The sequence below is a fragment of the Danio rerio genome, chromosome 2 (assembly GCF_052040795.2).
Source record: "Danio rerio strain M-AB ecotype USA chromosome 2, GRCz13ab, whole genome shotgun sequence".
NCBI lineage: Eukaryota > Metazoa > Chordata > Actinopteri > Cypriniformes > Danionidae > Danio > Danio rerio.
In genome coordinates, this window is record NC_141022.1 from 54223381 (window position 1) to 54251278 (window position 27898).

At 36.4% G+C, this 27898-nt stretch overlaps 1 protein-coding gene and 3 long non-coding RNA genes across 13 annotated transcripts in view; 2 read left to right on the plus strand and 2 right to left on the minus strand.

Moving 5' to 3' along the window:
* fyco1b (FYVE and coiled-coil domain autophagy adaptor 1b) overlaps window positions 1-3502 on the plus strand; it is a 40523-nt gene extending 37021 nt beyond the window's left edge. For 2 of the 3 annotated variants that reach the window (XM_087241425.1, XM_087241424.1), the window contains exons 18-19: window positions 3059-3107; window positions 3191-3502. In XM_087241425.1, coding sequence (XP_087097551.1) covers window positions 3059-3107; window positions 3191-3295 — 154 coding nt within the window. In that variant the 3' untranslated portion in view covers window positions 3296-3502. Of the gene's footprint in view, window positions 1-3058 lie in introns of all 3 variants that reach the window. The other variant, XM_087241426.1, reaches the window with a different exon arrangement.
* Window positions 3218-6902, minus strand: LOC147846521 (uncharacterized). Its single transcript, XR_015479082.1, has 2 exons — window positions 4023-6902; window positions 3218-3981 (listed from the first exon to the last, which is right to left on the minus strand). It is a non-coding gene; the product is annotated as an uncharacterized LOC147846521 (long non-coding RNA).
* Window positions 6903-12043: 5141 nt separating this feature from the next.
* On the minus strand, window positions 12044-27516 carry LOC141378930 (uncharacterized). Of its 5 annotated transcripts, none has more exons than XR_015479045.1 (4): window positions 27339-27516; window positions 27087-27190; window positions 26075-26144; window positions 12044-12581 (listed from the first exon to the last, which is right to left on the minus strand). It is a non-coding gene; the product is annotated as an uncharacterized LOC141378930 (long non-coding RNA). The 5 variants fall into 5 exon arrangements; XR_015479041.1 differs by having other exon boundaries at window positions 12050-12581; window positions 27399-27516; XR_015479043.1 differs by having other exon boundaries at window positions 12185-12581; window positions 27087-27234.
* Window positions 26067-27898, plus strand: part of LOC147837255 (uncharacterized) — a 28649-nt gene continuing 26817 nt past the window's right edge. For 3 of the 4 annotated variants that reach the window (XR_015479036.1, XR_015479035.1, XR_015479038.1), the window contains exons 1-2: window positions 26067-26202; window positions 27114-27222. This is a non-coding gene — a long non-coding RNA (uncharacterized LOC147837255). The remainder of the gene's footprint in view (window positions 26203-27113; window positions 27223-27898) is intronic. The other variant, XR_015479037.1, reaches the window with a different exon arrangement.

Genomic DNA, 27898 nt, shown 5'->3' on the forward strand with positions numbered 1-27898 from the left:
AAAAGAATTGAACCGTTTATCTTTCGAGTCCTCGGGTTTGAGTCATTCTGTCACGTGATGAAAGGTGAACTAATTCTCATGGCTCCTATCGACTCAGACTGTGTACATTAGTTAAGATTATATGTGACTGTCAGTGTAACGTGAACAAACCCCTGACATTTGAAGACATGAAGAGCTGAGCTGAGCAAAGACACAACAATACCTTCATAGACAAAACAGCAGGTAAACATTGATTTATTATTTTCTCCTTCTTACAGTATTCTATTTATGACTTATTTGTCGTGTGATCAACATTTTGGGCTAGTTGTAGATGTGTTTGGAAGCAATTCGTAACATTTTACTAATATTTTGGCAAATTGAACCAAATGAACGAAATGACTCGAAAAAAGATTCGTTCACCTCGATGAACAAGACTCAAAAATCCAAGTCAGTAAAATGATCTGAACCTCCCATCACTAATTGCCTCTTGTTACAGCTATGAAATTGTTTGATAACTAGCAGGAAATGTTCATGCACCAATGACATCACCACATTGAAATGGCTTATAGATGACAACTATAAAAAAAAAAAAAAACATTCTTTGTATGCGAATTTGATTGACTATTTGAAATGATCCAGTGTAGTTTTGTTGTTGTCATAGCAACATATCTGTCACTTTAAACCTGCTCGACCTGCAGCTTATTTCATTTAAACAGGAATAGATTGTGTAATTTCAAACAGAGGTGATTCTGAAAGTACTGTATTAAATTGGGGGAAATAACAATATTATAAAATCTTTTTCAAATAAATTTTTAAATGTCATATAATCTTTTAAATAAAAGTACAAAATCTTTTATTGCAGCATAATAATCAAGGAACTTTGTTGCTGTGTCATGGCTGCAGCAGATGCTAGAAAATAGCAACTTTTATTTTTTCCATCATGATGTGATTACAGAAGAGTTGAGTTTTAAAAAGGAAAATTATCAAAACTTTTTTGGGCATTTTTGAGCGAGATGTTATTGGTTTAATCGGATTCAAAGATCTATGCTTAACTAGACCCGGAGATCAGCTAAATGGATTTTTAAACAAGTTTTCCTTTTAAGCTCTGTTGATTTGCTTTGAAATGTGCATTTTTGTGCAATGTTTGTTGTAATCTGAACTGAAACACAAAGACAGGGCAGGACATAGAGTAGCTCCTCCCCTTTAAATAAACAGCCAATAGTGTTTTGTTTTTCTCACAGCTCTGCCAGTGAGAGTGCTTGAGCTCAAGCTCATCAAATGAGAAGCCTCTTGATGGGGTGGGGCATGTCCGATACTAGAAAGCAGCTGATTGGTCAGAAGATTAAATGCAACCTTAGATGTTTATATCTTCTAAATTTAGCACCCATTCCCTATGGAGTTGGAAGAGCCCTGAATTCTTATCAATTAGATCGCTCTAATTTGTAATTTACCCTAAACAGAAACTCATAACCTCATACCAATTAATATAAATAATAAACACAACCAATCTGGTACGAAATTACTTTTCCGAATTTAATTAAATACAATTTAACAAACAAAGATATGCCAACAAAAGAAATAAAGGTTTCTTTCAAAATAAAGCTTTTCGTTCTCCTTCTTTCAGACTCAAATAATAAAACGCTCCTTTTTGGCTCTCGAAATCTTGGGTGTAGTGTGGACGGATGGCGTAACCATAGTAAAACTTATAACCAAGTGTGCCGCAAGCCTGCGTTTGAGTGAAGGTCTCGGCCGTTAGATCGTCCCCTGGGGGCTGGCTGCAGTACAAGTCATAAAGCCCGCCTCCTCCGTGTTAATGAAGGAGACTTGAGCCCAAATAAAAAAAAATATTACACTTGCAATAAAATGTCCCGAAAGATGGTTCTGGTCGATTAAGGCACTGGTTATTGTGCTGAAATAGGTGCAGATCCTCATTTTTGTAAACAGTTTGTTTTTAGCAGTAATTTAATGCTGGGCGTGTCATCGTGATTGACAGTTGTGATTGACAGTTTCTCAAAGCAGCGCGTCTGAGCTTCGGCAGGAGACTGAAGTGTTATTATTCGATTTTTGTGTTATTTTACCATGATAAAATGAGTTCAGCAGTAAACTATAGTTTTTGACATACATGATCCTGGTGGATCCTGTTCATTCGCTAAGGTCAGGGCTTTTTTCGGGCTTTATTAGTTTGCTGATACACGCCTAACCACCCAGATAGCAAAACACACTCGGGCCAGTTCCGGCTAGATTCTCGCCTGCCGGAGACTTACCCCTCAGAGCTCAGACTGACTACCTCTGCTGGACCTACTCCGGATGCCTGGACTCACTGCCCGATTCCAGCCCGAGTCAAATGAGCCAGATGCGGCGGCCAAGCGAGCCGGCGCTGCCGCATGAGTGCCGGAATCAGCCCGTGACGCCGCGAATAGGTTATGCGCGATTGAATATATAAAACCCTCATATTTGTTAACGTTTTTACATCCATTTGTGCTGGGCCTGGTTGATTTTACATAAAGCGTTTGGTTGGAAGCTCGACTCCGCTCATTTTCGCGGCTCCTCCTCTGGCTCCATCAGACAAACCTTCTGCGCATGTCAAGGCTCCAATTTCAGCAGTCTTTTGCGACAGTTTGTGCCCGTCAAGCAGGCGTTTTGCCCTCAAGGCGTTCAATGGGAAAAGGGGCTGTCGCGTAGTCCATATTTTTTACAGTCATTGCTTATAACGCGATTGTGTAAACGGGGCCTAATACTCAAATGAGAAGTAATTGGCTTGTACTGTAGTTGCGATGCAACTTTTAGTCAATAAAATGTGCAATAGGCACCATCAAAATAAAGTCTTACCCATTGGTGGCATGTTTTAATGTTGTCTGTTTGTTTTTATGTCTTACTTTGTATTTTTCAGCACTTTGAAGCTACTGTGTTACCTTTAATGTGCTATATAAATAAATAGACAAACACATTTTTAGCGGTTTGTATTTTCAGGGCCCCAAAATATCATATAAGTCAACGGCCAATAAAATGTTTGCCATTTTTAGCAGATAACAGTTTTATGTAAACATACCTCAAGGTTTGTTCTTCTTTCTGTTTACAGGTTTGTCTCGAAGAAGGTCCAGTACAAGCTGAGCATAGAGATGCCAGAGGTCTGCAACGGAAGTGACTGCTCTTCATAGGAAAAACAAGTCACGCACACAGACACACACACTCCCACTTCTGTCTTTACCAGGTCACAGGACTGCTGGTCCAGGGTTACGGCTGCCTAAAAGCCAAATATGTGATGCTGCTTTCAGTGAGTTGTTTGGTGAATCTCACAAAATCTGACCAGAACTGAATCCCAGAATCAAATGAAAGAAATTATACTTCATCATGCATTGATATATAAAACATATAATATATTTTAAATGAATACAATTTGATTATTTGTCATGCATTAAATAAATTACACTATATTAAGGAAAAGGGCTGCACAATTCTGGCTAAAATGAGAATCACTAATTATTTTGCTTAAAATAAAGTTCCCGATTTTCTCACAATTCTGTAGATGTAAAATAAAAGGTAATATGAGTAAGCTATTATTATTATTATTATTATTATTATTATTATTATTATTTCTCAAAAATATGGTAAAACAAGAGTAATAATATTAGGCCTGTGTGTAGGTCTACTGTTCATTTTGTATGGACTTGGAATGGTGGACTTAAATAGACTTTTCATTTGTCCTGGTCAATAATGCACATTAAAGTGATGCCATCAGAATACAGCTATTCATAATTCTGAATTTGAATTATTATGTTTGAGAAATATGCTTGCAATCTTTCATTAATAACATTATTAGATCATTTTTATTCACTGGTAAAATAAGACATTTATCATTATCAGATTCCTTCTTCCATTATATTCAACATTATATAGGCAAGAGTAGTCATACTGACACTCTTTCATGTTTATTTTTATGCACAACACTTTGTGTTGGCTATGAATGAAAAAAAACATATCAAATGCTTGTTGTGATCATAACTCCATAATCGTTTAAATGATGTGCGTGCTTTTGGTTTCACTTTCACTGCTGAGTGCGGCTCATGTCATGGCTGCCATCACTTTGAGAACAAAAAACATACATGCAAATCATACTTCCCACACAGCTCTTAAACGATCGCCCAGTGCAACAAACTGAACATTATTTTATTTTAGCTTGTTTTATCATGGCTACGAATACACTACATTGCATGAAAACAAAAACTACATTGTTGGGTGAATTAAACCCTAAATATACAGTAAGCGACTTTTTTTAACACCACTTGAACAAGTTAAGACTTTCTGCTTCTCTCCTGAAAATATAATTGGCTGAATTGTAGAAATGCTGGATTAAGATCGTGTGAGGGGTAGAATCGAGATTGTGATCTTTTTTTTTATTAATTGTGCAGCCCTGTTAAGGAATGAATTACTTTTGAGCATCTTTAAAATTGAGTTATATCATTAAGATTTTTAGCTGAAAATGTGTTTTTGGTGATTTATGGAAAACTAGTAAACGGCTATGAGCACTTTAAGAGACTAGAAAAAAATTTACAGGCAAAACTAAATTAATATCTGTGACTCCTGGCAATACATTAAGGTCTTATGAACCGAAACGATCAGTCTAAGCAGAAAAACTTAACGTTATTGACCATGTTATTGATTTTATTCCACAGTCTCAACTTTTTGTATTGTCAAAAATAACAATGGCAAGCAATTTTTATTTTTGGTGAACTATCTATTTAAAATATTGTCCCGTTACTTTAATGTAAAAATCATAATAATTACTGTCACATTTAAATACCAAATAATATAAACATCATGCTTGTATTTATTGTATCACATTTATTTTATACTAAATACATTTTTTTAAATAAAATATCCAAAATTTAGGCAAGAAAAGTTTATATTTTATAATTCACATCTTAATGCACACATTTTAATAATCTAAAGCTTCATTTATCCATGCCAATTTGATTTTGGGATATAATATGACCAAGACATGATGTGAGATTCACACTGTGTGTAATTCCAAAGCCACGTCCCTCCTTATTAATGATTTATGAATGATTTTAACATAGTCTTAAGAAAATCTACAATAATACCGAACATATGCGTTAATAAAACTAAAAGGGAATGGATGGCTAAAAACTCTGAAATGAAACTGAGAGAGCTGTGTGGTTACTAGTTAAAATAGCGGTTTTGATAGCAGATAATGCACTACGACAGAGCTTTATTACTGTTTTTGATGAACTTAGTGAATGTAGATCTGGAAATGCTTCTATGATATCAGGTTACTCGCATACAGGGACGTCAGTCTGTTTTCTTTAACATTTTTTATATAACATCTGTCATAAATGAAAAAATAGGTGCTAAAATGCAATTTCAGTTTTTAACCTTTCAGTCTACATGACCTGACCAAAGTCTTGTCATTGATCCCAGTTGTGAGAGCAACATATAATAACTTGACTTCTAGTTGATCATTTGGAAAAGTGGCAGAAGGTAGATTTTTCCCATGAGTCATCTGTTGAGCTGCTTCCCAATCATCACAAATACTGCAGAAGACCTACTGGAACCTGCATGGACCCAAGATTTTCACAAAAAATCTGTCAATTTTGGTGAAGGAAAAATCATGGTTTGGTGTTACATTCAGTATGGGGGCATGTGAGAGATCTGCAGAGTGGATGGCAACATCGACAGCCTGAGGTATCCAGACATTTGTGCTGCCTATTACATTACAAACCACAGGAGAGGGCAAATTCTTCAGCAGGATAGCGCTCCTTCTCATACTTAAGCCTCCACATCAAGGTTCCTGAAAGCAAAGAAGATCAAGGTGCACCGGGATTGGCCAGCCCAGCCACCAGAAATCAACATTATTGAGCATGTCTCGGGTAAAATAAAGGAGGAAGCATTGAAGATGAATCCAAAGAATCTTGATGAACTCTGGGAGTCCTGCAAGAATGCTTTCTTTGCCATTCCAGATGACTTTATTAAGTGATTTGAGTCATTGCAGAGACTTATGGATGCAGTCCTCCAAGCTCATGGGAGTCATACACAATATTCATTCCTTTTTCCACTGCAGCATGACTTTATATTCTATACTGTACGTTATTTCTGTTAAGTGACGAGACTTTTGTCTAAGCAAAGTCAGATCCTTCTGCCTTAATTAAAAATCATAAAGATCATATTTAATTTTGCTGAAATAAGTGTAATCTAGAGGCCTTTGCCTTTCATATAAGCCACTTCTGATACCAAATGATCAACTAGAAGTCAAGTTATTATTTGTTGTTCCTAAAACCTGAATAGGCGACAAGACTTGTTAGGTATTGTAATCTAGTATAATAATTAATCAAAATATAATCTATTTTCTTGGGAAATTGCATTGTGCATCTTTCATAATTTGGGCATCGGGTTTTTAAAGCTTTATAAGTCAGCTGTATGACATTTTACAAACATAAAATATGTATTCTAAAAGCATGAGCACATGGTAATAAGAAGAAACTCCATTTCCTCCTCCCAAAAAGAAAAAGCATTTTCATTCGGCTGACGCTAGGAAAAAACAAAAAAAAAACGCAATAACTCGCTGACTGTTTTCCAGCATGACTGAGGTTTTCTGTCTCTCACACTGTGCAATAACAGAAAACTCAAGCTTGCAGAATGGAGATATATAGTAAATGACACTTTTTTTTTGTTGTAATCTTTACATTTTTAATAACGAGCACTGACTCTTCACTGTTGCACTTTTTTGCGAGTGTGTTCAAGGGGACGCTGGCGGCGTTTGATCAGAGTACTGTAAGCATATCAGAATGACTAGCAGTCATTTATATGTGTGGGTACTGTATGGAGCTGTGATGTTACAGTAGTGGTATATTAAAGCTGGATTGAACTGAATGTGTTGAATTAAAACTGCCTGATGGGGTGACTTTACTTCTCGACTATTTTTTTTTTTCTCCGCTCTGTATGTGTGTGTTTGTTCTTAATCTCACAATTCCTGTTTGCTTAAATATGCTATTAATTGCCATATAAAAACATATACTCTTTTAAATAATGCACATATATTTGGTAGGTGGGGTCTTAAAGTCTTAAAATGTCTCAACTTTCAAAAGCTGAATCTAAAGTTCATTGAAATATTGTGTGAAATCAATTTAAACAGGTCTTAATTTGTTCCTATGACCATGTAAAGCTACCCAGTCAGTTCAACACTCATCTAGTCACCAACAATGCAATAAATCCTTTACCATAAGTTTTATTTATTAATTATATTCTTTTAAAATAGCATTTGTTTAAAAGTTCTCCATGTACAGTATTTATAACTTTGTCTTGAGGATACTGACCTAGACAGACTGTTGTGGAAACATTATAGTTTATCATCGATTTTTGTTTTTTAAACTAGAGTTTGGATGTTTTGACACATTATATAAAAAATGTGGCTAAGAAATAACTAAATGACATTTTTGTGGGGTGGAACGATTACAAAAATTTTGCATTAGAAGAAAATCCTTAGCATTTAGGCCTGCAAGAGTCTGAAATTTCATTCATATTAGTCTTTAATATTTCCCAGTGATGGGTTGCGGCTGGAAGGGCATCCGCTGTATAAAAACGTGCTGGATAAGTTGGCGGTTCATTCCGCTGTGGCGACCTCAAAATAATAATGGGACTAAGCCAAAAAGAAAATGAATGAATGAATGAATAGTCTTGAAAAGGCTTTAAAAAGTCTTCAACTTGACTTGGTGAAACCTGCAGAAGCCCTGCATGACTAATGATATTGTAGGAATATTTTTCTGTACAGGGTTCATACGGTCATGGAAAACCTGAAAAAGTTATGGAATTTTAACATGGCATTTTCCAGGCCTGAAAAAGTTTTGGAAAAACAGAAAAACCCACAAAGTTTTGGAAAAGTCATGGAAATCATCATCATCATTTTCATCCGCTTATCCGGGGCCGGGTCACGGGGGCAGCAGGTTAGGAGAGAACCCCAGACTTCCCTTTGCACAGACACTTCTTCCAGCTCCTCCGGGGGGATCCAGAGGCATTCCCAGGCCAACCGAGGGACATAGTCCCTCCAGCGTGTTCTGGGTCTTCCCCGAGGCCTCCTCCCAGTGGGACAAGCCTTGAACATTTCCCTATGTAGGCGTCCTGGAGGCATCTAAAACAGATACCTGAGCCACCTCAGCTGACTTCTTTCGATGTGGAGGAGCAGCGGGTCTACTCCGAGCTCCTCCTGGGTGACAGAGATCCTTACCCTGTCTATAAGAGTGCGCCCTGCCACCCTGCGAAGGAAACTCATTTCGGCCACTTGTATCCGAGATCTTGTCCTTTCGGTCATGACCCAAAGCTCATAACCATAGGTGAGAGTAGGAACGTAGAATGACCAGTAAATCGAGAGATTTGCCTTTCGGCTCAGGTCTTTCTTCATCACAACAGGGCAGTACATCAACCGCATTACTGCTGATGCACCGATCCACTTGTCACTCTCACTCTCTATCCTTCCCTCACTCGTGAACAAAACCCCAAGATACTTAAACTCCTACACCTGGGGTAAGGACTTTCCTCCAACCTGGAGAAGGCAAACCACCTTCTTCGGGTGGAGCACCATGACCTCAGACTTGGAGGTGCTGATTCTCATCCCAGCAGCATCACACTCAGCAGCAAACCGCCCCAGTGTATGCTGTAGGTCTATGTTTGAAGAAGTCAACAGAACAACATCGTCATGGAAATTACATTTACATTTAGTCATTTAGCAGATGTTTTTGTCCAAAGTGACTCAATCTGTGGTCACACTAGAGTTTGTACTTGCGAAATTCTGTCGTACAGGGATGTGAAAAAGGCCGGGGTCAAACAATATGATTCTGCATTAATAAAAGTGAGCAATTGCTCCATATTTGAAATGTCTTATTTTAAGTTATCTTGTATTAGTCTATCTGATGTGCTTTTGCAGGAAAGAATTCACCAAGCTTGAACTTTCAAATGCAGTGAAATGCATTTCTGGGCTGCCGCATTCGCATGCCTATGAATGGAGGTCTATGAAGCTAAAGGTGCAGTGTGATCGTGGCTTTACAATAGATGTAGTTTTACCTACTATTGCTAGTTAAACAACCCTTTAACATCATCTAAAATTAGTTTGACTAAGCTGTATACAGGAATGGAGGTTAGTTGTTTTACTTTTTTTTTTCTTACCCAAAAACATGATCATATATCATTAGTGCTGTGTAAGCATCATCTATTTTACACAGATAGAAAAATACATTTAAACTAAGGAGACTGTCGCGTGTTTTATGATTTGCTGTAATAAATTTAAACGTGCATTGTTTTTCTTAAGATTTACATGATATATTTACATGAAATATGAGATCATGAAAATTGACTTGGAAGTCCTGGAAAAGTCATGGAATTTCTGGAGTAAAAATGTGTATGAACCCAGTCTATATTACAATATTTAATGTACAAAACTTTTTACATAATTTTTTTTGTATTTATCAACTTTTAATTTCCATCATAGAATGTAATATGTTAAAACAGCTTTTGTTTTTTATATATTTCGATTTTTATATCTATTGAGTGTATATAAATAGGGTGACACGGTGGCACAGTGGATAGCATGATCGCCTCACAGCAAGAAGGTACCTGGTTCGAGCCTCTGCTGGTTCAGTTGGCATTTCTGTGAGTTAGCATGTTCTCTGCGTGTTCACGTGGGTTTTCTCTGGGGGTTTCGGTTTTTCCCACAGCCCAAAGACATGTGCTGTGGGTAAATTGGGTTGGCTAAATTGTGTGAGTGTGAATGCATGTTTCCCAGTGATGGGTTGCAGCTGGAAGGGCATTCGCTGCATAAAAACTTGTGCTTGATAAGTTGGCGGTTCATTCCACTGTGGCGACCCTAGATTAATAAAGGGGTATAAATAAATAATAAATAAACTATATCTATAAATAATTTGATTCATATAATAATTACATATTTTATTTTGTTTATGTATTTATTGACTATTTTTAATTAGTTACTTTTATTTCAAATTGTATTTAAAGTTTATTTTAGATTTAAATTTAGTACTTTTAGAGAAAAAACTTTTTTTTTGATTGGTTGCCAAAGCAATGATGTTATGCATGTGCATATGTTTTGTATATATACACTCGCTGTCCAAGTGCTTGTTGATGCAAATTTCTAGTCAGCCAATCACATGGCAGCAACTCAATGCATATAGCCATGTGGACATGGTCAAGATGATCTGCTACAGTAAAAACTGAGCATCAAAATAGGGAAGAAAGGTGATTTAAGTGACTTTGAACGTGGCATGGTTGTTGGTGCCAGACGGGCTGCTCTGAGTATTTCAGAAACTGCTGATCTACTGGGATTTTAAAGCACAACCCTATCTAGTGTTTATAGAGAAAATGGTCAGAAAAAAGAGAAAATATCCAGTGAGCGGCAGTTCTGTGAGCGCAAATGCCTTGTTGATGCCAGAGGTCAGAGGAGAATGGCCAGACTGGTTTAGCTGACAGAAAGGCAACAGTAACTCAAATAACAACTTGTTGCAACTGAGGTCTGCAGAAGAGCATCTCTGAACACACAACACATCCAGCCTTGAGGTGAATGGGCTACAGCAGCACTGGACTACCTAGCACTTACCGAGCAGCAAGACCAAACCGGGTGCCACTCCTGTCAGTCCTTTAGTACCAATTGAGCATCATGTCAATGCCACAGCCTACCTGAGTATTGTTGATGACCATGTCCATCCCTTTATGACCACAGTGTATCAATCTTCTGATGGCTACTTTTAGCAGGATAACGTGCCATGTCATAAAGCGTGAATCATCCCAGACTGTTTTCTTGAATATGACAATGAGTTCACTGTAGTCAAATGGTCGCCACAGTCACCAGTTCTCAATCCAATATAGCACCCTGTGATGCTCTCGTCTCAATATGGACCAAAATCTCTGAGGAATATTTCCAGTAGCTTGTCGATTCTATGCCACGACAGATTAAGGCAGTTCTGAAGGCAAAAAGAGGTCTAACCTGGTACTAGTAAGATGTACCTAATAAAGTGGCCGGTGAGTGTTTTATTTTGATTAGTTATTACTTCAGTATTTTAAGTTATTTTGTTTTAGTTACTGAGTAGGCATCATTTAGCATTTTACTGAGATGTGTTATCCATACTGATGTTTCTATGCTTTGCTTATATTTATATCACAATTACAATAATTATGTATATATTGAAAAGCCTTTTATATTTGGTTTGTTAGTTTTCCTGTGCTTTTGTGCCTCACTTTCTTAACTTCTTTCTTTCTTTATTCTCTTTTTTTCCTTCTGTCTTTTTTCTTTCTTTCCCGCTTTATTTCTCTCTCTGCCTTTTCTCTTTTCTACCTCTTTTCTTTTTGCTCTCTTTCTAACTCCTTCATTCATTCTTCCTCTCTCTTTTCTTCTTTATTTCTCTCTACATTTCTTCCTTCCTTTCTTTTCTTTCCCCTCTCTTTCTTTTCTCTTTCTTACCTCTTTTATTTTTGCTCTCTTTCTTACTCTTTACTTTTTCTTTCTTTCTTTCTTTCTTTCTTTCTTTCTTTCTTTCTTTCTTTCTTTCTTTCTTTCTTTCCTACTCTTTATTCTTTCTGTCTTTTTTCTCTTTCTTACCTCCTTTCTTTTTTGCTGTCTTTCTAACTCTATTTCCTTATTTCTTTCTCTTTTTCTTTTCTTTTTTGTCTTTCTCTCACTTTCTTTCGTGCATCCTTTCTTTCTTTCTTTCTTTCTTGCTCTCTTTCCTTCTTTTTTCCTTCTTTCCATCCCTTCTGTCTTTCTTTCTTTCTTTTTTCTTTCTTTCTTTCTTTCTTTTTTCTTTCTCTTTCTTACATCCTTTTTTCCTCTTTCTTTCTTTCTTTCTTTCTTTCTTTCTTTCTTTTTCTTTCTTTGTTTACTTCTTATTTTTATCTTTTTTTCTTCTTTTTTTCTTTCTTTCTTTTTTCTTTCCTTTTTTATTCTTTTTCTCTTTTTCTTTCCTTCTTTTCTTCCTTTTTTCTCTCTTTTTCTCTTTTTCTTTTCTTCTTTCTTTCTCACTTTTCTTTCTTTCCTTATTTGTTGTTCTTTCTCTCTCTTTAATGTATTTCAGCGTTATATTTATTAAATTATCATTCAGTTGATTTTAATATTCATGTTTAGTTAGTTGCCATGGCAACATTTGTCATTTACAATTTTCCTCAAACACATGATCAATTTATTTGTTTTTTTCTTTCAGTGAATTAATAAATGTAGTAACTCCAGTTAACAACAATACCGTTCTCAACAATGTGAGAAAAGAGAAGCACAACCATCTCTTTAAATAATGTCATTTATATATAAATATTAACCTCAGTCCAGCAGCACTCCTTCACCGTAGGAGAATAACCCTCTCTCTCTCATAGACTTGGCATCAGCTGCAGTAGTGTGTGTGTGTGTGTGTGTGTGTGTGTGTGCGTGTGCATGCGTGCGTCTTGCTGTGATCGCCTCTTTCTCCATGCGTGTATTGATTATTCTCTGCTTCAGATGGTGTTTGGATGCAGAGGCTGAGCGTCCAGTTCATCTGATCACAGCAGAGTCCAGAGCTCTTCTCAAGGTTAATGAAGCCATTGAGAATCACATCACATCCCTCCAGCGGCCGCCGCCATCATCACACATTTACACACATGCAGAGAAAGAGAGAGAGAGAGACATGTGAGTTGAATATCAATGTGGACTCGCTCTCGCACACACACAGCCACACAAACACACATACATCCCAATCACATATTCAGTATTTTTGGGAACAAATTTGACAATCAGTCTTGAAAATTGTATATTGTTTTTGTGAATCAGTGGCTGTGTACATAGTAGAGTTTCTCTATACTACTCATACTGTTTAGTATTACTATGTATATCAAGTGCATTTTGTTATTAGCAAATGCACATTTCAGAAAATGGCCTGTCAGGTTATTTTATGCATGCCTACAGAAAATTTGCATTCACTCTCATTGACCTTCAGCGCTAATATGCAGATAAAATACTGTCAGATTTTATTAAAACAACAAGGTTAAATGCTAAATTCTTACAGAAGGATCAGGTTGACAGTTTTAGTTGAGATTTCGAAACTTTCTGACTCAATGGTTAGCACGGTTGCCTCACAGCCACAAAGGACATTGATTCGAGTCCTGGCTGGACCAGTTGGCATTTCCGTGTGAAGTTCTCCACGTATTGGAGTGGGTTTCCTCTGGGTGCTCCGGTTTCCCCCTCAGACCAAAGACATGCGCTATAGGTGAATTGGATAAACTAAATTGTCCATAGTGTATAAATCAGTGTGTGTAGGTGTTTCCCAATACTGGGTTGCGGCTGGAAGGGCATCCGCTGTGTAAACATACACTGGAATAGTTAGAGGTTCATTCCGCTGAGGCGACCTCAAACAGAGACTAAGCCGAAGGAAAATGATAGAATGAATGAAACTTTCTAAAGTGCCTTTAGCAGATTTTGGATGTCAAAATTGGATTTTGTCTGTTCATTTTTTTCTACTTTTTGATATAAAGCTAAAATAAAATACAAATATTAAACACATACCTTAATAAGGACTTGTAATGCCCCTTTTAACAAGGTGTAAAATGGGTCTATACATATATATATGTATATATATATATATATATATATATATATATATATATATATATATATATATATATATATATATATATATATATAAATAAATATATATTTATTTAAACATATATTAAAATATATATAAAACATATATTAAACTGTGAAAATACAAGGCACATAAGCAGCGCACAAAACTCTCACTGGTTGAAATAAAACACCTTTTAAAGGCCCCTCTCAACTAACATGTTCAGTGTGATCAAACACTTAGCTTTCACAATAATATTCAGCTGCAAGCAGTTTTCCTTCTTATACTTTGTAAATTGATGCTGCAAAATATTGTACAAAACCATAATTACAATTACTAAATTATATTGTAATATTTTAGAATAATTATTATTGTTGTACGCCCTAATAATAATAATAATAATAATAATAATAATAATAATAATTATTATTATTATTATTATTATTATTATTATTATTATTATTATTATTGTTATTATTATTATTAATATTATGAGTAGTAGAATTTTATTAAAGCTTATTTATAAAATACTAATGTAGTAGGTCAAGTGCAATTGAAAATCATTTATTCCCCCAATCTTTTTTCAGGTGCATCTTCCCAGAATTTCTTGGTTGCATCAATTAAAAAGTTTAAAGAAGGTGAAAGCAGATTCAAAACTAATGGCTGCTCCTCACTCAGGACTGTCTATACTAATGAGGGAGTGATGGTCACTAATGCATGAACAAGTCAATGAGTTCATTGTACTCAAATGGCCTCCACAGTCATCAGACTCAATCCAATAGAGCACCTTTGGGAACGGGAGATTCGCATCATGGATGTGCAACCGACAAATCTGCCGCAAGTGCGTGATGCTATCATGTCAATTTGGAGCAAAATCTCTGAGGAATATTTACAGTACCTTGCTGAATCTGTGCCTCAAAGGATTTAGGCGGTTCTGAAGGCAAAAGAGGGTCCAACCTAGAACTAGTAAGGTGTACCTAATAAAGTGGCCGGTGAGTGCACGTTATATGGAAAAACACTAGGTGTCAGTGTCACACATCACAACCATCAATGCAAGTGTAACTCATGGCTGGATTAATTTCTGATTCCTGAAAATACATTCATAAATGCTGCAGAAACACAACTTTAAAGGGAATACATGAAACATTTATGTCTAAAAGCTGACTCTATCTCTAAAGCTATGCAGAAAACAACTTTAGAATGGTTTTAATCGGTTCACATTATTAAAGCCTAGTTTCCGTGTCATGAATCAACTTCATCTCTTAATTTAAAAACTCTCATCACAGTCGCTCTTGAGTATAATGTGTTGCGCTTTTAGCAATGCGGAACAGGCTAAACTATGTTAATTTTCTTGGGAAACTCTGTCATTTTATTAACTATCATGCGTCATGCGGACTTTCAAACACTATAAACAGTGTGCTTAATAACCTCTGCTACAGGAGAGGTGATGAGCAATATTATTCATAAGATGCAAATGAGAGCCACAGTGACGCGTGGCCTCTGGAATCTGTTTATGTTCAGTGTGTGAATTGTATTAGCATAATGAACAACCAGCGAGCGCTTTTATTCTCCCGAGCACAGTGTGTACACTTATTGAGATTCTCTCCTGCTAATATGACAGTCTTGATAATCGATATCAAAGTGTGTATGTTTGAGTGTGAAAGAGAGCTGGAGGCTGACAGACGCAATTGTGGGCCGTTTTTCCCAGTTGACGTCAAGTGGCTACATGTTCTTTGCGCTGAGAAAATGGTTCATTTGAATTACTGAATTTTTTAAGGTAAATGGTTGAAAAGAATTCATATGGGCCTAATTTAAACAAACAAATTAGGTTGAACATTACTAAATTTAATGTGTTGGTTTATATTCAGCCCATATAAATAGTTTGCAACCACTTACTTTAAAAAAATTCTGTAAATCCAATCATTTTTTCAGTGTGGATAAAAGAGACACCAGATAGAGACTTTACCATTTTATATATATATATATATATATATATATATATATATATATATATATATATATATATATATATATATATATATATATATATATATATATATATATATATTATTATTATTACTATTATTATTATTATTACATTTTCAGTTATCCTGCTTTGTTTTGTAATATACACTCACCGGCCACTTTATTAGGTACACCTTACAAGTACTAGATTTGTCGGCTGCACATCCATGATGCGAATCTCCCGTTCCACCACATCCCAAACATGCTCTATTGGATAGAGTGCTGGTGACTGTGGAGGCCATTTGAGTATAGTGAACTAATTGTCATGTTCAAGAAACCAGTCTGAGATGATTCACACTTTATCACATGGCACGTTATCTTGCTGGAAATAGCCATTAGAAGATGGGTACACTGTGGTCATAAAGGATGGACATGGTCAGCAATAATACTCAGGTAGGCTGTGGTGTTGGTACGATGCTTAGTTGGTACTAGTTGGCCACTAGTGTGTCAAGAAAATATCCCCACACCATAACACCACCACCAGCCTGAACCGTTGATACAAGGCAGGATGGATCCATGCTTTCATGTTGTTGACGATACATTCCAACCCTACCATCTGAATGTCGCAGCAGAAATCGAGAATCATCAGACCAGGCAACAGTTTTCCAATCTTTTATTGTACAATTTTGGTGAGCCTGTGTGAATTGTCGCCTCAGTTTTCTGGTCTTAGCAGACAGGAGTGGCACCCGGTCTTCAGCTGCTGTAGCCCATCCGCCTCAAGGTTTCATGTGTTGTGCGTTCAGAGATGCTCTTCTGCATATCTCAGTTGTAATGAGTGGTTATTTGAGTTACTGTTGCCCTTCTATCAGCTGGAACCAGACAGCAGATCGTATTGACCATGTTAACATGCTTAAAATGTATTGAGTTGCTGCCATATGATTGGCTGATTAGAAATTTGCGTTAACGAGCAGTTGGACAGGTGTACCTAATAAAGTGGCCGGCGAGTGTATTTATTTTGCTAAAGGTTTTTTGAACTTGGATATTTCTTGCTAAAATTAGAAGACTTTTTATTAGTTGGGCTTTGATAGTGTGTTCATATGTAGTTTCCTTTTATTATTTATATTTTTTTTACATTTCTTTCATAATTTTTAAATAAGAAATCATAATATTGATTCTTGCCTAAGCTGAAAGCATTGAATAGGTTTTGTTGTGGTTGTGTGCTCATGGCTTTTTTTGGCATCTTCTGTTCCTGTGATCCATCATGTCTCCTACCGAGACTTCCTGAGTATTTTAATGGGTGTTTCACAGATGTCATGTCATACTTCTGTTGTAATGATGGGTCAATAGATTAACCTCATGAGGAAAAACATTTTCAAGTTTACTCTGAGAAACCTACCATTGATTTTTAGCTTAAAGTCAAAATTACCTGTTATATATTACCTTTGTTAAATGAAACAGACATTCAGACAATTATTACATTGTCTCCTGTTAAAAAAATAATAAGAAATATTCATTCATTAATTGATTGATTCATTTATTGAGCTTCTGTTTTTCTGCTTTTCATTCTTGGCTCATTTGGCTTTCCAATTGATAGCCTTTTTTATCTGTTGTTTCCATGACAACATGCTGTAGCTCAAAACCTCTCAATAAAACGTCTAAATATGAGCAGTGTTTGAGAGACAGCTCTTTAGTCCATCTGTGTTACTGTAGCAGGCAGCCGACTGTATGAATCAGAAAATGTTATTATTGGAATAATATTGATAATAATAGCTAGATTTACTATAATGACTCTATTACCAGCCAGAAGTATTAAATATTTATGTGCAGCACATCCTATGAAGCATCTTAAATCCATAGCATGTTAAAACTCACTCAGAAAATCTTAGCAACAACATTACACCCCATTGAGAACATGTAAATGCTTTACGGTGCATTAAAACCCTCTCAGAACATTCATTGTAGCAACAACATGGCAACAACTAGCGATGAAAACAAGTAACTACATAGTAAAAACACCAAGAACACCTTAGCAATCACATCATAATATATTCATATTGGAATTATAATAATAATAATATAGCTAGAGTTACTTTAAATTAACCCATTACCAGCCAAAAATATTATATATATTTGTCTAACTCATCCCATGATGCATCTTAAATCCATAGCATGTTAAAACCCCACTCAGAACATCCATTGAGAACACGCAAATCCTTAACAATTCATTAAAACTCTCTCAGAACATTGTAACAACAACATGGCAACAACTAGCGATGAAAACAAGCAACTTCATAGCAAAAACCTCTAAGAACACATTAGCAACCTCATACTAACATTGAAATCAGAAAACACTCCACAGCAATGCCTTAACAATGTGTTAAACCTCTCTTAAAACATCTTAACAACAACATGACAACACCCTGACAATGAAAACAAGCAACTTCATAGCAAAATAAAAAAACAAGAACACCCTAGCAATCAAATCAGAAATTATTCTTACTGGAAAAATATTGGTAATAGCTAGAGTTACTTTAAATAATCCCAATACCAGCTAATAATATTAAATATATATGTGAAGCGCATCCCATGAAGCATCTTAAATCCATAGCATAGAACATCTTAGCAACAACACCCCATTGAGAACACGCAAATTCCTATTGATTTATTAATACCCTATCAGAACACTGTAGCAACAACATGGCAACAGCTAGTGATGAAAACAAGCAACTACATAGCAAAAAACACCAGAACACCCCAGCAATCACATCAGAAAATATTCGGTCCCACTTTATATTATGTGTCCCTTACTACTATGTACTTGCATCAAAAAAATGAATACAATGTACTTACTGTGTTTATAATGTATTTGAGAACACTTGTGGTGCTTTTGAGTTGGAATAGAGGTTGGGTTATAGACAGGTTTGGTGGCATGGGTAGGTTTAAGGGTAGGTTAAGGTGTAAGGGATGGTCAACAGTGTATTTACAAATGTAATTACAAAAGGTAATTTCAGATGTAATTACATACATGTATTTAATCAAGCATAAGTACACAGTAAGTACATGTATTTACACAATAAGTACATTGTAACAAACTATTTATTCCTGTGTAAGTACATATTAATTAAGGCCACTTAATATAAAGTGGGACCTAATATTCTTTTTGGAATAATATTGATAATAGCTAGAGTTACTTTAAATAAACCCATTGCCAGCCAATAATATTAAATATTTATGTGCAGCTCATCCTATGATGCATCTTAAATCCATATCATGTTAAATACCACTCAGAACATCTTAGCAACAACACAACGCCCCATTGAGAACACACAAATTCTTAACAATGCATTCAAACCCTCTCAGAACATTGTAGCAACAACAAGGCAACAACTAGCGATGAAAACAAAGCAACTACATAGTAAAAACACCAAGAACACCTTATCAACCCCATACAAACACCATAGAAACCAGACAAACTTTATAGCAATGCCATAACAATGTGTTAAACCTCTCTTATATTTTAACAACAAAATGACAACACACTGGTAATGAAAACAAGCAACTTTATAGCAAAAAAACACCAAGAACATCTTAGCAATCACATCAGAAAATGTTATTATTGGAATAATATTGATAATAATAAACCCATTGCCAGCTTATAATATTAAATATTTATGTGCAACTCATCATATGAAGCATCTTAAATCCATAGCATGTTAAAGCCCACTGAGAACATCTTAGCAACAACGTAAGACCCCATTGAGAACACGAAAATTATCTATTCATTAAAACCCTCTCAGAACATTGTAACAGCAACAGCACTTGGCAAAACAAGCAACGTCATACTGTAGCAAAAACCTCTGAGAACACCTCAGCAACCCCACGCAAACACCATAAAAACTAGGAAAACTCTATAGCAATGGCTTATCAATGTGTTGCATATTTAATTTCGCTTGGTAAGCGCAAAGATTTGTTACAAAACCGTTTCTAAATTCAGTTCTAGTTTCCAGCAAACGAATAAATGAACAGGAAAAACAAAATGTGGTCAAAAAACTCTTAGTTTTAAGTTTTAAGCCTGGTTTATACTTCTGTGTCGAATAATCTGCAATAACACTTCCAAAACACTAGCTGGCAGTGGGGTGTTTATTTTCCTTTGTGTTGAGTTTCTTCGCTGGTGTTTTGTTTTTTCTGAACGCTACCCTAATAGGGTATATGCCGAGCTAGAGCTGATCCCATGCTGATACACTTCTGGTGACCTGTTATTGTGAACTTTTTTCCATTTTGTACGGTTCCTTATACAGCATCGATGTTGTAATGTCATTAAAATACATTCAGTTAAATAAACTTTAGCATTTATTTAGTTGCTCAGGCGTAACCGAGACAAAAAGACGTTTACTCGCACGTGCCCGTCAGAATCGGCAGGCTAATGCAGAAGCTCCATTGAATATACTGGGGTAAAATAAATGCTCCTATAATAAAGATATGGCGGGGGAAATGTAATTTAATGCAGTGCTTCTTGTACAATCTGAGCCCCACTCTAAATCGGATATCACTCAGCTAGTGGAGATCGCTGATTTTTAAAGAAAACAGACCTTAAACGCACAGGATTTTGCATTGGCATTCAATTCGCCGGAAGCGCTTAACCCAGGTTACCGGCAAATTAAAAGTCCTATTAGCATGCTTCGGCATATACCCCATATACATGTAGCTCAAACTCGCTCATTTTGAGGCGGGAACCGGCGGACGTGCAACAACTTTAATCATAAGGTAAACACAAAACAACAGTTTCCATCTGAAGCTCCTTTATGGGACTCGACACTTGTGAACACTCGCTCTCACTCCCGCCCACACTCGTCAGTGCTACCTAGCTGAACTATCACAGAGCTTGCACTACACGTCTGTTATGATGAGTATTGACATTTTTTGAGAGGTGCGTGTCAGCATCGGCCACGGCGTGGTCTATGCTACCACGTTCAGGCTGAGCCGGAGCACACGTGTGCGCTTGACGCAAAATAATAAATTAGCCATTATTCTTATGCCCCATATAGTGACGCATACGTCTCCAAAACTAGACAGCTGGACAAATCAAAACTTGTTTTAATTAAAACAAATATAAATATGCATATAATAAATAACGCTGCTAATAATAATAACATTATACAAACGCAAATTGTCGTGAATAAACTGAAAAAAGCCCCCGACGTGAAGCAAGGAGGCAATGTTTTTTATATTTATGTAGAAAACAATCATTTTTGTAACATTTTAATCCTTAATTTTTTTTATATGTAAAGATATTTGTGTATTGCTGTACATCCTGTGTCTATTAATCAATGTGTACGCGTTTGGACCTGCATAGGTGCATAACTAACACGCTCTGCGCTGGACTTTAGAGCAGGTTTTAGTTGGTCAATGGCTCTGTCTCTTTCAGTTCCTCAAAATAGCAATGTGCCAGCAATACACGCAGGGCTCAACCCAGCCCAGGGCCAGCATGTGAGAAGCTCGGGACAGTAGACAGGATCATTTCTGGTCCGACTAGGCCATTGCTGCCTTGCAACTAAAGTTTAATTTGCCTGCGCCTATTTGTCAATTGCGTGCAAGCACAGTCTTAGAATCGAGAACACAGTTATGGTTTTTAAGCCTTCAAAATCCTACCTTCTCTGCCATGTCGAAAACACCATATTGCTTTTCGCTTCCTCTTATCTGATTGGATGTTGTGAGCCTGTTAGTTTTTTTTCTGTAACAACCAGTAGAGCGAAGAGACGGCAACATGACGGCAACATCAAATGACGATCCTAAAAGAAAACGTTAATTTCTAACGTCTTGGAAGCAGACATTTAAGAGGTTACACCACGACTAAAACTATTAGGTGATGTTTTGCACAGTTTGCCATCAGTTTGGCAGGTCAGCCACTTTTGTTTTGCAACAAAATACCTGCACATTTTCCACACTGCTACTTTTGTTTGCATAACACTTTGAATTTTGCTCATCATACATTTATTAACATTTTTTTTCAATATTTAAATTCTAGATTCACAAATATTTTTTTTTAATTGTGTAAGAAATAGCTATTAACTTTTTTTTTCAAAAATATTGGCAGGGCAAGTAAAAATCTGAACCACTGGTTTGATCGGGCCAGTAAAAAAAAATCTTTAGCGTTGAACCCTGTTAACACACCTCTATTTTAGACCAGCACACCCATGAGTCCACAAAGTTGCACAAATAGTTCATTCATTCATTCATTTTCTTGTCAGCTTAGTCCCTTTATTGATCCGGGGTCGCCACAGCAGAATGAACCGCCAACTTATCCAGCACAATTTTATGCAGCGGATGCCCTTCCAGCCGCAACCCATCTCTGGGAAATATACACTACGGACAATTAAGCCTACCCAATTTACCTGTACCGCATGTCTTTGGACCGGGAAACCGGAGCACCCGGAGGAAACTCACGCGAACGCAGGGAGAACATGCAAACTCCACACAGAAACGCCAACTTACCCAGCAGAGGTTCGAACCTGCGACCCAGCAACCTTTTTGTTGCGAGGCGACAGCACTACCTACTGCGCCACTGCGTCACCTGCACAAACAGTTTTGCTATTCAAACAATGTGGTGCAAAATGTGAAAATTAAGGTTGCGCTGGTCTAAAATTAGCAACAAATCGCGCCAAACACGTATTGTGCCTGATGTATGATACTGCCCTATGTGTTTTTTTTTTGACCAGAACACAAACATGTGATATCATTGCAAAATACTTTCAGTGTTGATTACCATGATGTATTAGCGTACAATCAAAGAGATTCAGCCATAGCATACAGTATTATGAGCCACACAATAACACAGAGAGACTGTTGAGTGTCCGCGGCTGAAGACAGAGCGATAAATTAGATTTGCTCACACACCGAGGTTGCGGCCCACCGCATGTACTGCCATGTAGCAGGTTATTCAGACACATCCGCGTGACAGTACGCATGATATCATGTGTCACTTCACAGGCGAGATGTTCTCACAGGCCAGAAGGACTTGGTTTACTTGGAATTTTAATCAGGCCATGCGTAGGCTGCCATACTTACGGATCCTTCAGACGCCTGTGATTACGACCATCACTGAGAGCTTTTTTCTTTCTTTTTTTTTCCCAAGCGCAGAATAAATGGCTCTGTAATTACAATATATCGCTGCAGGCTCTGGGACGGACATGCTCTCCAGCACAGGTTTCCATGGATACTCCGTCTGTTCTGGAACCTTTCTAATGCGAGTCATTGACTTCCATTAGACAGCCGAGAGTCAGCCAGCGAGAGCATGCTTCAGCTGCTGCTCCCAGTGTACATAACTGGACATCCAAATATACATCACCGCCTTTAATTTAGTGGCAATCGTGAAACTAATCTTGATCTATGCAGCCTGCGTTAAACGGCTAATTGAATGGCTTTTTTAAATTGAAGTACAGTTGAAGTCAGAATTATTAGCCGTCCTGAATTATTAGCCCTTCTGTGTATCCCCCGATTTCTGTTTATTGGAGAGAAGATTTTTTTTAAACACATTTCTACAGATTTTAATTATTCATTTTTAATAACTGATTTCTTTTATCTTTGCCATGATGACAGGACATAATATTTTACTAGATATTTTTTTAAGATACTAGTATACAAATTAAAGTAAGTTTTAAAGGTTAATAAGGCAATTTAGGGGAATCGGTCATTGTTTGACATTGTTTCTGTAGACAAACTAAAAATATATATTGCTTAAGAGGGGTAATAAAATTAACATTAAAAACTGCTTTTATTCTAGCCTAAATAAAACAAATAAGACTTTCTCCAGAAGAAAAAATATTATAGCAAATACTGTGGAAAAATTCCTTTCTCTGTTAAATATAATTTGGGAAATATTTGAGAAAAATTCAGAGGAGGGCAAATAGTTTTGTCTTTAACTGTACACTACCTGAGAAAAGACTTGTTGGTTATCCAAATTTAAAGAACAAATAATAACTTGACTTCTAGTTGATCATTTGGTATCAGAAGTGGCTTATATGAAAGGCCTCTAGATTACGCTTATTTTAGCTGAATAAAATATGATCATGCCTTGATTTTTAATTATTTAATTAGGACAGTAAGGTCTGACTTTGCTTAGACAAAAGTCTTATCACTTAACAGAAATAATGTACAGTATAGAATATAAAGTCATGCTGCAGTGGAAAAAATAATTAATATTGTATATGACTCCCATGAGCTTGGAGGACTGCATCCATACATTTCTGCAATGACTCAAATCACGTGTTAATAAAGTCATCTTGAATGGCAAAGAAAGTGTTCTTGCAGGACTCCCAGAGTCCATCAACATTCTTTGGATACATCTTCAATGTCTCCTCCTCCATTTTACCTCAGACATGATCTTTTACCAGTAAATAAGTGTGATGAGGGTGAACACTAGTCCTCTATTCTGAATATAATGATAATATAATATAATACTATTTACGGTAAATTACTGTTGTATTTTTATTCCACATGGGGTTGCGTATTACATACTACTAAACAAATAGATTCCAATCATAATTTTTCACCAGTAAATAAATGTGGTGATGGTGAACACTAGTCCTTGAATCTGAACATATAAATACTACTGTTTACGGTAAATTACTGTAGGTTTGTTTTTCACACATGATTGGATATTGCATACTTCTTCACAGTTTCCAATCATGGTCTTTTACCAGTAAACTAGTGTGGTGATGGTGAACACTGGTCCTCCATTCTGAACATTAAATACTACTGTTTACAGTAAGTTACTGTAATATTTTCTTTTCACATGGGGTTGCAAATAGCATGCCATTTCAGAAATAGTTTCCAATCATGATTTTTTTCACCAATAAATAGATGTGATGGTGAACACTAGTCCTCCATTTTTAACATTAAATACTACTGTTACCACAGTTACTGTTACTATTACTGTAGTATTTATTTACATGGGGTTGCATATTGCATACAAATTCACAACAAGTTTCCAATCAGGATTTTTCCCTCATATAGAAATGTGGTGATGGTGAACAGTATTCCTCCATTCTGAACATTTTTAAATACTACTGGTTACGGTAAATTACTGTAGTACTTTTTTTTCACATGGGGTTGCATATTGCATACTATTTCACAAATAGTTTCCAATCATGATCTTTAACCAGTAAATAAGTGTGATGATGGTGAACACTAGTCCTCCATTCTGAACATTTTAAATAATACTATTTACGGTAAATTACTGTAGTATTTTTATTTCACATGGGGTTGCGTATTACATACTACTAAACAAATAGATTCCAATCATAATTTTTCACCAGTAAATAAATGTGGTGATGGTGAACACTAGTCCTTGAATCTGAACATATAAATACTAATGTTTACGGTAAATCACTGTAGGTTTGTTTTTCCACACATGATTGAATATTGCATACTTCTTCACAGTTTCCAATCATGATCTTAAATTATTGTGGTGATGGTGAACACTAGTCCTCCATTCTGAACATTAAATACTACTTTTTACAGTAAGTTACTGTAATATTTTCTTTTCACGTGGGGTTGCGTATTGCATGCCACTTTAGAAATAGTTTCCATTCGTGATTTTTTCACCAGTAAAGGGGATGGTGAACACTAGTCCTCCATTCTGAAAGTTTAAATACAGCTACATACGGTAAATTACTGTAGTATTTTCTTTTCACACAGGATTGCATTTTAACACTACTTCACAAACAGTCACCAATCATAATTTTTCACCAGTAACTAAATGTAGTGATGGTGAACACATACTTTATTCTGAACTTAATACCACATTTAAATACCACAATTTACGGTAAATTATCGTAGTATTGTTTTTCACGAGCTTGCACATTTCATATTACTTCACAGTTTCCAATCATAGTTTTCCATCCTGAACATTGTAATTACTACTATTTATGATAAATTACTGTAGTGTTTTCTTTTTCACATGGGGTTGCATATTATGAACTACTTCACAATCAATTCCCAATCAGGATTTTTCACCAGTAAATAAATGTGGTGATGGTAAACACTAGTCCTCCATTTTGAACATTTTAAATACCACGGTTTACGGTAAATTACTGTAGTATTGTTTTTACATGGGGTTGCATATTGCACTCTTCTTCACAAACAGTTTCCAATCATGATTTTTCACTAGTAACTAAATGTGGTGATGGTGAACACTAGTCCTCTATTCTGAACATTTTAATGAGTCTAACTTTGAGGTTTCGCCTCTGCACTCCTACATTCAATTAAAATAACAGGTGCAGCTCTCTCCACCTGCTCTCACTGGAGTTAAAATACCTAATTGAGAAATTACTTTAGACATTAACCCTGTTAATTACTGGGATTTAAACCTTGCAGATGCAGCAGACGTTATAATCATTTCATTTGTCAGACATACTGACTTAAGAGGAGAGCCGTTTTACTTTCTCCCAACACAGTCACCAATTTTTAATGCGCTTTGATGCAGCAGATATTGCTTTTTTTAATGTTTGATTGTGATTGCAGGAGCTTACCAACTCGTCTTGGAGGAATGTGGAGGTGGATGTGCTCTGGCTTCCTCAAAGGCTTTCATTTTCATCTGTGCTGAAGATTGAAATCCAAAAGAGGATCACAGAGAAAGCGTGTAAAGTGGGTCATATTGGTAAGTGTAGTCAGTGTAATATAATAAACAGGTCAGATCATACTGTAGGAAGCCAGCAGAGAACTTAAGAAATTGGACACAGCTTTTTTTTGGTTTAATTATATTTCTAATAGGGCTGCATGCAAAAAAAAAATGCAATATGTGATATTGTTGTTGAGTTTTGCGATGATGATATTCCTTGCACTATAACATTTCCCTAGAAACTCAATATTTTTATTATTAGTTCTGTTTTCAAATAATTTATTTATGTAATTATATCAAAATAAACGAATACATTTTTTTTCAGATCTAATACTAATTCCGACTAAAAAACTGTGTCATGGTCAAAACATTTGGACTTTAAAACGCTATGAATGAGTGAAAACCTGAAAGCAGATTTTCGGAATTTGATTGGTTGTTGTCATTCTCCCAACCCAGGCTCATTCTGAAAACGTACCCCTATTTACATTTCTCGAGAGCAGCAAATATGTCCCTAGAGCTACGTTTTTTTGCAGTTTTTGTTTTCGCAAATCCACCAGAAGCCACTGTGTATGCTTTTTCAGATCTTACATTTCTCTCATGAGTGCCATTTGTGCCTGCTGTTCTCCAGTAAATCCATCAGAGGCCGCTGTCGTCTGACTGTCTACTGACTGATTGACTGACCAATCGACTGACCCATCGACTGACCCACCCTCCTCCTTCCCTAAACCCAACCGATTGTGTTTTTCAAAAGCACAGATTGACCCACCCACCCACTTCCCTAAAACCAACCAACAGTGTTTTCAAAAACAATCCAGAAAAAGAAAAGCCCTTGCCCAATTTTTACCACGTTTTTAGATTTTACCACGTTCTCACCCTGTAATTTACTTGTTTATTTTATTTTTTGGCTTTTGTTTTTATCTTACCTGCTTTCTGGAACCGTTCCTCACCAGACTCGAGCACCGTCATAGTGGTCAACTCCTCTATGCGTCTCAAGTCCTTCGATGTACATGGTGAGCTACTGGTCAAACTGGTAACAGTGGGAAAGCCATCCACATGAAGGTAAGCAGTCAGCTGGTAAGCACAAATTAGATACCGCTCCATAGCATTCGTTTTAATGACAAAATGCAGCCATACGTACTTCTGGCTACATATATAAATAGTTTACAACCTCTTACCTTCAAAAAATTGAGCAAATCTAATGAATCCTTTATTCAGTGTAGTAGTTCCCTCAGCACCTGTCTCTGAAGAATATAAAGGCATTGCAGGAATGGCTCTGGGAATCTGACGGGACGCCAAGGACGGAGAGCATGTTTTGGATGAAGCATCTGACTCTCTTCACAGTTTGGCAGTTTTGAGACTTCTCACACCGATCGACTCCTCAGCGCTGCTTTTTGCCAGTCATCGTTACTGGTTGTCTAAATGTGACGCCGAGGACAAAAAAGAGTTTGTGCAGCCGGGAACAGCGTGTCCTCTTTTACGCTGATTTTCAGTCATGTCTACCTTTTCTGTTTTGACAAGTCATCCAGGAACATTATGTTCTTGTTTTACCGCCCCAGACCTCTTGTTCATTTTTTATGGTCATTCAGGGTCATTTCTGTTGATGTGGGTTAGAAAGTAACGATCTGGCAACCGTTCACAACACCCTAGTATCCAAAATGCAACACCTCAGTGCCTTTTCTTGTACAGACAAGAAACTCATTTTATTTCATACATCAAGAATCAATTTCTTTTTCTA